Here is an 11,485-nt window from a genome sequence, read left to right as displayed (position 1 = left end):
TAAAGGAACTAAATATATCCCTCTATAAAAGAGAAAAGGAATTTTCGGTTTCGAAATAAAGATAAAATAGGGACGAAATATCAAGACCAAGACGAAATACTAATCTAGAGATAAGCTAAAAATAAGATATAAATCATATATTTATAATAACGAAAGAGAGGATTTTATCGGGATGTAACAATATGTTACCAAAACCTGAAAAAGGTACATCTTATGTAATACTGCATATTTAGCATGATATAATTTAATTTTATAATAGATATGTATTATTTATTATAATTAAATAAATCAGTAAGATAGTAAATATAGAAATTAAGAATGCATTAAATCGCAATAAATGATATTATTCTTAACAATTAAAATAAATTATCAAACTTTGTATTTTAAGGCTGTAAATTATTTCAAGGTTACTATTTAATAAGTTAATTAATTATAGATTTAACTATAAGATCCTGATATAATTATTTTTTTTAATGCAGATACATTTTGCAATTATATTATAATTGTGTTAAAGGATATCATTCATATTCGTAGAATTGCGAGAAATATTATAACTATAAGCAGCAATTTTTAAGAAAATCAGGTCACTAATGATTGAATCAAAAGTTGTTCAGACACATACGATGCATATTGCGACATAATTAACGAGTTAAATTTCGTAACGATGTGATGATAGAATGTCATTGTACATTCATCGAATCACTGTATGATACAGTGCGCTTTTGATCATGATCGAGCTCAGTTCGTTTTTGGAGACGTCAGTATAAAGTAAATTTTGCCGTATATTTACATATATATATTGTTTACATCTTTCAGTTTATTTAACCTAATTTTAAAATTATAAAATTAATCAACTATTTAATAAGTGTGTCAACTAATATTTTATTTAACTTATTTAATCTCTATATGACAAAATTTAATTTATATATATATATATATATAGCATATTTATTATTTCTCTTAATGCAGCTGTTATTTCATATATTTATTAATATAATTTGAATTATCTTAATAACTATTGATCTACATTATTTTAACTTTAATTTTTCGGTTGTTACATAATGTATATATAATTCCAAAATTATATTATAATTTATTTAATATTATATAAATATTATTGTAACAGTATTATTTTTTTGTACAATAAAAATTTTTGTGTTTACAATCAAGGAACGTGATAATATCCGATAGTTGAAAAGAAACTGATCAATATGTATGAGAAAATTACTTTGTGCCTTTTGACTGTATTGGTAATTGCTCGCTCGGAAGAAGTATCTACTGCTAAAAATGTAGAAACTGCAGATTTATTAAATTCAAGGTAAATAAAATTTGTTACTTTATTAATTAATTAACCCTTAATATACATGATCAAATCATTAGTGTCTATTCTTTTCTCATTTTTTTTTAATACTAGGAGTATTAGGCCAAATAATGATCTATATCTGTTTCCTTTGTTTTTAATATGCAATTCTTTATGAATACTTTTTAAAGATGTCAAAGTATACGTAAGAATCACTTAATAATTTTTGTATACTCGTAAAAATAATGAAAATTAACCCGGGACAAAAATGATCTAAAAAGGAAAAATTGGAATATCATTGTATGCACTAAAAATTAAAGTTTAAATAAGAAAAATTCTGATTCTTTTAATCCAATTTTATACAAAAGTAGTTCAATTTTTCAAATTGCAGACGTAAAAGTATGTTAGTCGTACTTGCATAATTGTTTGTCAGCAAAATCATTAATGTCATTATCATATTATGTGTCATACACACAATAATCTGCTTCGTCACAACAAACTGCTGAATTGGAAATTTTCGATCTAGAATTGTCTCATTGCCTCATAATATCAATATAAGATATAGAAAAATAATGTAAAATAAAAAAAATATTGCTTATATATAAATGAAAAATAATGTCCCATGTACGACTAAATTAAAAAATAAAATTTGGTACATGATTTAAATAAATTACCCAAACAATTAAAATTGTTATCAATTTTATTGATGTCTTTTATTATCATCTAATTTAGGTATATAATTGTCAAATACTTATAGATAATATATTATAATTGTCAATATTTATATCTGTTCGCGTTGCGTACATTTTTTGAACTTAAATAACCGTTTTTTTTTAATGTCTGAATATACACTGCTCAAAAAAATTATGGCATAGAAAAATTGTGGGCAAAAATTGGCCAACTTTGATTAATGATAATTTTGCAAAAAGTTATCGTAGGATAACGTTTTTTTTTAAATTAAAGCTTAAAATTTCTATTTTAAGATGCTATGGCCAGATTTTAAGTTTGATACACCCCTGCTATTGTAATCCTCAAAAATATGAGGATGTATTTGTCATATTAAAAATTGCAAAGTTTGACGGAATGCACAGACTTTTAAAATTTTTTTGGAGAATGACGTTTGCATCGGTATAAAGTACGAACTTTCCCCTTTAATTAAAAAAAAGAATAAGTCGCTACGATTTTTTTTCGCAAAGTTACAGCACTTTAAAGTTACCCTTGCATTTTTGCACATCGTATTTCTGCGTGTAAATTTCAATAACGCGTGTTGCCTCCGCGTTGCTCGATTACTTGCAGTCGATTCCTCATATTAATGCAGGCCTTAATTTCTTCCTGCGGAATGTCATTCCAGATTTGTACTAGAGCTTGTGATAAGTCTCTGAGATTGACAGGTTGTCTTGCTAAATCTCTTAATCTATGTCTCATTATCAAGTATAAATCTACATACACGCAAAAACGTGCAAAATCCATCCAGCAATCTCATCGTAGTGCATATCCGGTAATGCAAGTAATACCGGTAATATATGTAAAAAATGTAAGGATAATTTTAAAATGCTGTAACTTTGCGAAAAAAAATCACAGTGACTTATTTTTTCTTTTAAATTAAAGAGGAAAGTTCGAACTTTATGCCGCTACAAACGGCATTCTGCAAAAAAATTTTACAAAGTCCGTTCATTCCGTTTGCAATTTCCAATATGACAAATACACCCTCATATATATTTTTTAGAGTTACAGTGGTGCATCAAACTTAAAATCTGGCCATAGCGTCTTAAAATAAAGATTTCAAACCTTAATTTAAAAAAAAACGTTATCCTACGATAGTTTTTCGCAAAGTTAAAGTTGGCCAATTTTTGCCCACAATTTTTCTATGCCATAATTTTTTGAGCAGTGTATTTACTTTGTTTTAAATACAAAACGTTTAGAGATGTCAAGCAATGCTAATAAATCTTATATAAATTATCGTTCAAAAGTTTGGAAGCAGTATTTTCTCTATAAAAAAAAGTAGTGTCAATACTTCTACAGAAAAATCCAATATGAAAAACTTAACTATTTGTTTTAAGTATTCGACAAATTATTATTTTATCTAATCATGTTCCAGGAAATATTTCATTTAAAGAATTTTACAAATTAGTCTTATAAGTTAGCAAAACAAAGTGAGCAAAATCAATTGTAATTAACATTTTTATTTATTGCTAAAAAGTTGTCAAGGAAAAAAATGTATTGCTCTGCAAATTTTCTTAAAAACTTAATACTCCTTTAGCAGAACATCATCTTTTAAGAAAATTGATAGAGCAACAATTTTTTTGGCAATTTTTTAGCAACAGATGAACAAGTAAAAAAATTCTAATTAACAAATATTAATTAGAACTGATTTTGCTCACTTTATTCTGCTGATTTATAAGACGTGAATTTTACCGAATGTATATGCTATTTCAGTAGAACAACAAGTCACGATAATGTTAAAATGATGTTAGAATGGATTGTAACTGATTGAAAAATGATTTTTGTTTATTAATAATAATTTTGGAGCCATTTGGCGAGACAAACGTCATTCTAATGTCATGATGATTTGTGTTCTGCTTGAGACGCTGTTGTTCTGTTGTACAGAAAGAATAAACTTTCGTGGTTTGAGTAAAATATAATTGTTTATTTACATGTTTATTATTTGTTTATCAATCACAATATAATTCAATCGCATTCTAATAATTATCACTAAAAATGAATAAGTAAAATGCTTCGAATTCGAACAGTAATTAAAAATAAAACATAGATATTTTAATAAATTAGAATTTTCGTATATATATATATATATATATATAGTATATAATAAAAGTTTGATAATTAATATAATTTTATTGTATTTTTTTTACAAATTTTCAACTGCTTCCAAACTTTTAAACGGTAGTGTGTATATATGTGTGTAATAAACATGTTAAATAAATTAACAAGTCTTTCTAAACAAATATTTTATTATTTTTAGATTATCGACAATTCTACCTTATCCATCATTATTTAATGACGAACATCTTATAAAAGATAATTCAAAAAGATCACTTATTTTATTAATGCCAGTTCGACAAACACAAAATGAACATAAAAAGTCAAAGGAAATGGTTCAAAAAACAAAGCGTTGCGATACACATCGGAGAAATAGATTTTTGTTATTATCAACAAAAGAAAATAATAATAGAACGAGAACCGCTAACAAAAATATCAATGTGGGAACCTTCCAGCAAAATTCAGATGACCATACTACAAAAAACACAAAATATTCTCAGAAAAACTCAGCAACATCAAAAAGAATGGTAGCTGTTACAAATGAAGATAAAACTCTTCCACGACCGTTTAACGACAATCTAAATGCGAAGGATATAACTATAAATTTGAAATTTCCAGAAAAGACAAAGAAATGTAATACAGAAAAATATATTTGCCGTTGCGAAGAGGACTGTTCTTCTAGCTCATCAAAAGAAAGTTCTTCAAAAATATTAGATTCCTCCAAAGACGAACCTGAAAGGATAAATCATCAAAGGAGACTAATAAAACATGAAAACGCGAACGCAAATATCTTACAACAACAATCGCCAAAATTATATCATGAAAATCCTTATGAATTGCCCTTTTCTAATTTAATCAATTATTTCCCAATACAATCTTATCCAAAAAAAATGAACATCCCGTCAGTACCAATTCTATATGGAATAACACCAAATGTTTTATCTCATATGGTTGGAAATGAAGGAAAATATGTTGATATCGGAATCCCTTTAATTTCATTTCAGGACAGGCAAAATTATTTAGTTGAAAATAATCGAAATCAACCGGTTATTCATAACAGACCGTGCATTTGCTCACCTGTAATAACCAATTCGGTTGAAAGTTCCATGTCAGTTACTAATTCACCTTCGACAGATTATGTTGATGCGATAACTAGTAGGGAAACAACAAATGATTTCGAGTCAAACAATCCAATTGGTGTCACTGAAGAAGATCAAGAACATTCTCCTAAATTAACCACAGAAGTTTCAAATGTAGATGTATCAGCCGATTCAAAAACAGAAACTAATTTAAACTTTGATTATTTGACTGATGCAACGGAAGAAGATGACACTATAAGTCCTTCTAATTTAAATAGAGTTGTGCAGAAATCAAACGATTTTACCGAACAAATAGAAAGAAATCTAGATGATCTTCCTAAGTCAAGGGCATATTCGGCAGATGATGTTGAAACAAGCAGCGTACCATTCGGTACCTATGATATAACGAATGATGGAAAATTTATAAACATGGAAGAATGCATAAAACTATTTGGTCGCGATGTGTGCGTACTCAGTGCAGTATCACCAAAAATATTTGCTAAACAGGCGCAAGAAAATAATCCCAACAAGTATTCTGCGATTAGAATTCCGGAATATGTCACACAAATATCCCCTAGAGATGACATCAATCATTCAAATAAACTCAAAGCGACTGATCCGTACTTTGCATCGGAATCATCCACTAATGAAATCAATAAGTCAAATGTTAATGTGAATGAATATCTTGAATCAACAAGTATAAAATCAAATGCTGATATTGACGAAGCTTCTCTGCGTGAATTTCATCCAGAATCTACGAAACAGATTTCTAAGTCAGATATCGACTATGATAAAAATACACCATTTAATACTATAAAAAATATACATACTTCAATTAAGAAATTGATGGATCCGACAATTGATGAAATTACGACGACGGGAAAAAGAAAATTATTAGGAAAAAGTAAAAATCATAAAACTAAATTATTGTTAAATCCAAATGATGAGGAAATAGTAAATCCAACATCAAGTGAGAAATTTCTTTATTTTACTCCTTTATATAAATCTAATAACAGTGATGAAGAAGCAAATAATTTGAAAATTAATCAACAGAATCAGGTAACAAATATAAAATCTAATTTAAATACTTCTCAAGAAGAGACAACAACAGTTATTAGTTACGACTTTAAACCCGATCCTAAAAAGCAAGATAGAAACTACCTAAAAGAATCAAATGCGAATATTTATTCTAAAAAGAAAATCCCTCAAGAACATTTTGAAGAAGAGACTACAACTAGCTCTAATTCCAACACTAGAGATAATTTTGAAGAGGAAATAAAAAAAGAAATAATAGGAATAGAAACCAGCATCAAACCAGAAGAGATTCCTCAAGAACAATCTACGACAATGCAATATTTTAACGACAAAAAATTAAGTAATTCAAACAATAAGGAAAGTACCACCAATAATATCAAAACGATCGATTCATCAACAAATAAATTACCATTTTGTGATAATACTTTGCTTTTAAATTCTATCAGGAAGGTCATTAATGACTTTACGTCGAATACTCGTTTAACCAAAACAAAAGATTTTGATGAAAATATTCTTCAAACGCAAGGTAAAAATTTACTGCCAGAAATTCTGCAAGTTCCGAATCTAAAGGACATCTTGTCGATGCCGCAAATAGAAAATACAATCGTAGACAAAGTAAAAGATGTTTTATCCTACGTTACAGCTATTCCTAGAAAAGATTTCACAAACGATTGGTCACATGGTGTAATTAAAAACACTCTACACAGCATATTGGATACACTTTCTGGTTTTCATCACAAACTTCCACCGATGATGCTCGAAGAGCATCAATTTAAAGATGGACAATGGGAGACCAATTTAGTGACCTTAGCACCAATTTTGGACCAAAAGTTATCGGTAGCAACACCGAAAAATTTGCGTGAGATTATCAAAGAGCTTTTAAACTCTCCGGCAATTGCATCGCAAATAGACCAGAATATTGTGCGGAATATAATCGTACAAAGCGTGAAAAATAATTTATCTAACGATAAAGATGATAAAATAGATGATTTGATAATTCATGCACTAAATGACATTCTCCAGATGTCAAAAAATTCAGAAGATATTGATACGTTAGAAGAAAGTAACGAAATTATTAGTGACGAGGTAGATATGGATATGACTAATATGCAAGAAATACCAACAAGTAATTACGAAATAGAAAACAATATTGATAATTCAATATTAAATAGCAAACAGAATATTGATGTGAAAAAACAAGATACAAAAATAGACAATAAAAAAATACATACCGCAGACAATCAGAAAGCTAAGACATTAGAAAATAATGCAAATATATTGACTATTTCTGAATTTCCGCAATTATTACATTTATATGAGAAAAAAGAAAAAGAAGAATCAACAAATGAAGATAAAATAAAAGAAGACATTAGAAATCAAATTTTAAAGAAGGTAGATGGACAAGATGATGCAGAAAAGAAAATAGCTGAATCACTGAAACCCAAAATAATTTATCACAAAGCTATTTTACAAAATAATCTTAGCGTATTAGAACCAAATTCAACAGAAACTGGACAATACATAAAAAATCATCCCATCGATAAAGAAAGTAATAAAGAAACAATAACGATAACAAATTCTTCACAAGAAACACCCAATTACATATCGGATAACAAAATTTTAGAAAATATAGTAGGAGCTAAAGATGCCGAAGAAGAAGTAAATCATACGAGTGAAAACACATTGACTACTACAACTGATAAGATTGATCCACTAATAATATTAGAAAGAATTAAGTTTAATTTGCCACCAATAAAATATTATTCACCTGAGACTTTAAAATATGCAACAAATCGTATCGATGATAAAAATGTTGAAATTACAACAGCGCCCATGAACTTTATACAAAAACCTTCATCCAATTATGCACAGGACGACATGCCTTTACAAAATACAGCAGAAACTAAAGACGAAAACGAAATGGAATGTCTAACTACTACAGATGGTAATCTAATTTCGTCCACAAATGGAGAATATAGACCTATAATTATTTCTTTAACAGATAATATTTTAGAATCGCAACAGCAGAATTTGACAGAAAATAATATCATTAAAATCCAAGAAGTTACTACGGAGATTCAAAGAACTTACGCAAAAACTACGTACTTCAAGGCAGGACTTTCTGGTGATGATGGTTCAAGAACTAATTCGCCCTCATTAACTGGTAAAACTACAAATATACATATAAATAATGATAATGAGAACAGTAATGGCAATAGCGATAACGATAATAACAATTTAATTAACAAGATGTATAATAATGAAGATATCATAAAAGCAAAAAAAGTTATCGTTTCTTCGTCTAAATCGTCTGCCTTAAACGATATCTACTCTGCTCAGTTATTTCCTTCATCAATTGCTTCCGATGATATCTCAGAACTTCAGAAATCACAACTTTATTACATCAATGATGGCGTGAAACTACCGCTAGAAATAAAGACATTGGAAGATGGTTCTTATGCATTATTGATCTCCAAAAATGTGTGCGAGCAGATTCTAACAAGAAAATGTCCCTGCTGCGTGCCGCTGCAAGGACATATAATTCGATCATTAAAAAATCACCAACAAGAAGATATACATGCGATGACAACAAATATGGAAAAGAAAGATCAAGAAAATATATTAGGAAGTAATAGTTTTCCATTTCAACCATTTAATACAGTGACGAGAAGAAACGCCTTGAGAACACAAAATTTAAAAAAAGAAGAAGAAGAAAAAGAAAGAATTAACGAGCACCATTTATGGAAACCAAATGATGATAATTTCGCAATGATTTCAATGCCTGTCATCGATTTCGCAAAAAAATACAATTTATTGCTTGATTTCAATGAAGAAAGAGTATTATTAAATAAAACCGAATTGCAAAACAAAATACTAAATTATAATAAGTCAATAGTAAACTCCGTAGAAGGATTTAAACGTCAATCAGACGAAAAGAATGTTAATAATAATAACAATATAAAAAAAAATGGATTATTGGATGAAAACGGATTATTGTATGAAAATAACGACGCAATTGATGAGTTTTCAGATTTGATAAATTCTCGCAAGAAAAAGAATACTCCGAATATGAATTTCCCAGTATCTCCAAGTACTAAAAAACTTTTTAATTTGAGAAAGAATTCTGAAGAATTTGAAATACAAAAGGCAGATACAGAAAAGAATCAGTCGAAAATAGCTCAAGAATTAAAGCTACCTGAAGTTGAAAATACAAACAATGTTCAAAATATGAATACTGCACAGAAGATAAATTCTGAAAATCAAGGGAACCCTGTTCTTAAAGAAATTAATATTTCCGAAGAATCAAAAATGAGCAAAGAAGAAGAAAAATCGGACAAATTATTGAATACTACAGAAGGTAATTAATATAATTTGATAAAAAGATAAGAAATATGTAAAAAGATAACTTTGTTTTAGGAAATAAGATTTTTCGCGAAAAGAAAAATAGGAAGCTTAAAGCAACAAAATTAATTAACAATAACTACAATGTTTCAGAAAATTTTAGAGAAAATATTGGAAAGCCGTATAGATATCAACGAAATGCGAATTACGTTGAAAATAAAAGAACCGAACTAGTAAAATCGATGCTTTATTGGTTTAAAGGACTTTTCGTAAATAATTAAGCGGTAAAGAATGAGATTGAAAGCTCCAAAAAATATATACATATACAATGTGTATATAACACATCAATAATGTAATACTTATTACAATACTCTTTATATATGATATTTAATAATCCTTATAAATATTGTATAATATTGTATCTTTTGGTTGCTATATTTCATAATTTATAATAATTAAAATTATTTTTGATAACATTAAATATTATTAATCAAAATGTAGTAATTCTTTCTTAATTAAAGTTTAAAATAAGCATTTTTAATTTAATTCAATTTTCACTTCCCCTTTCCAGTCACAAATGATATTATGGTAACTCATAGATCTCTGTCTATCTATATTCTTTACGCTTTTTTTTTTTAATAATCGGTTTTAGCCCATTCATTTTAAGACAATAAATTTACGAGATATATTTTTTCACAATAATTTATTGTTGCTATTCGACATGCGCTGAAATATATTTGATCTATATTTGACACAATTAATCGTAGATCCATTACTTCAATCAAAAAATTTCTGACTCACCACTCTTATGGAAAGCGACACTGAAAATTTCGAAAAAACACTGAAAATTAAGTGTTAACACTCAACTTTGAGTATTAACACCTGAAAATTAGGTGTTAACACTCAAAGTTGAGTGTTAACACTTAATTTTCAGTGTTTTTTCGAAATTTTCAGTGTCTCTTTCCGTAAGGGCAATTCGATGCACAACGAGCGGAATTATTTAGCCAGCTATCTATGATGATGCTGTAACACACAAACATAAGATCCTAATTAAAGACATACTCAAAATGATCAACATTTCAAAAGATTTGGAGACACTGGTATAGTGTCTCGGCGCTAAGCCAAAGCGTAGCGACACTGCCGTGCCTACTTTATAATTTTTACGCGCTTAATTCAAACTTTTTATCCAGTTTTCACAATTACATATTTTATTACAAACACTTGTCGATTTACCTGGAGTATGTTCCACATAATTTTTTTACGGAATTGAGAATCGCATAAATGGAGTCCGCCAATAAAAAAAACATAATCAAAATACCAGTGTATGTCATAAAAATATTTATTTTACATATTTGTACAAAAACACAAATAGTGAAAGTTTAGAAAAAAAATACCGTGCAAAAAAAGAGATTATTTACCGCGTAAAAAAACTACGTATAAAAAGTATCGCGAAAATTGAGGAATGAGTGTAGAATATAATTATGTATTTTCCGAAAAAATCTTTGAAGCAAGAATAAACTTTCATAAAATTTTGAAATGATTTCTCTTTTTTTAATTATTAACTTATCAAGATTGTAAAAAAGAAGCTTGAATAAATGGGAAAGAACTGTTATTTGAATGCAAATAAGAAATAATACTCACCCCAAGGTTGTTCCGTCGATGCCTGATGTTTCTCTCAGATCACCTCCTCCTCTTAGGATTGGATTGTCACTCTCGCACAGGACATTCGTGAAAAACACTCGCGGATAATATACTACAACCGCGCGCGGACTAATCATTAATAAAGTCTTTCGCGCGATACTACGGCACTCCACGTTATTAAACCCATGATGGGATGAGAGTCGTAAAAAGTCTATTAGTCCGAGAATTTTAACGGCACCGATGCAAACGCGCGACGCGACAAACCGGCTGTGGTTCGTTCATTTTCACTTAAATCGGCGACGAGGGTACG

General features: G+C 28.6%; 1 protein-coding gene across 1 annotated transcript; it reads left to right on the top strand.

Annotated features, from left to right (window-relative positions):
• Window positions 1–1,211: 1,211 nt before the first annotated feature.
• On the top strand, window positions 1,212–9,815 carry LOC108758476 (GRIP and coiled-coil domain-containing protein PFC0235w). Its single transcript, XM_018503462.1, has 3 exons — window positions 1,212–1,318; window positions 4,281–9,550; window positions 9,688–9,815. Exons 1-3 carry the CDS (start codon window positions 1,212–1,214, stop codon window positions 9,813–9,815), a joined length of 5,505 nt encoding a protein of 1,834 aa, XP_018358964.1.
• The last annotated feature ends 1,670 nt before the right edge of the window (window positions 9,816–11,485 follow it).

Source organism: Trachymyrmex cornetzi, unplaced genomic scaffold (genome assembly GCF_001594075.2).
Source record: "Trachymyrmex cornetzi isolate Tcor2-1 unplaced genomic scaffold, Tcor1.1 scaffold157, whole genome shotgun sequence".
NCBI classification, from domain to species: Eukaryota; Metazoa; Arthropoda; class Insecta; order Hymenoptera; family Formicidae; genus Trachymyrmex; species Trachymyrmex cornetzi.
Note: the sequence above shows the minus strand (reverse complement) of the source record. Positions and strands in the feature narration are given on the sequence as shown.

Excerpts from the sequence above, each read along its gene's own strand:
- LOC108758476 (XM_018503462.1), top strand. The coding sequence starts at position 1,212 with ATGTATGAGAAAATTACTTTGTGCCTTTTGACTGTATTGGTAATTGCT. Across the intron at positions 1,319-4,280 it reads GCAGATTTATTAAATTCAAG|ATTATCGACAATTCTACCTT; the intron begins GTAAATAAAATT and ends TATTATTTTTAG. Across the intron at positions 9,551-9,687 it reads ATTATTGAATACTACAGAAG|AAAATTTTAGAGAAAATATT; the intron begins GTAATTAATATA and ends ACAATGTTTCAG.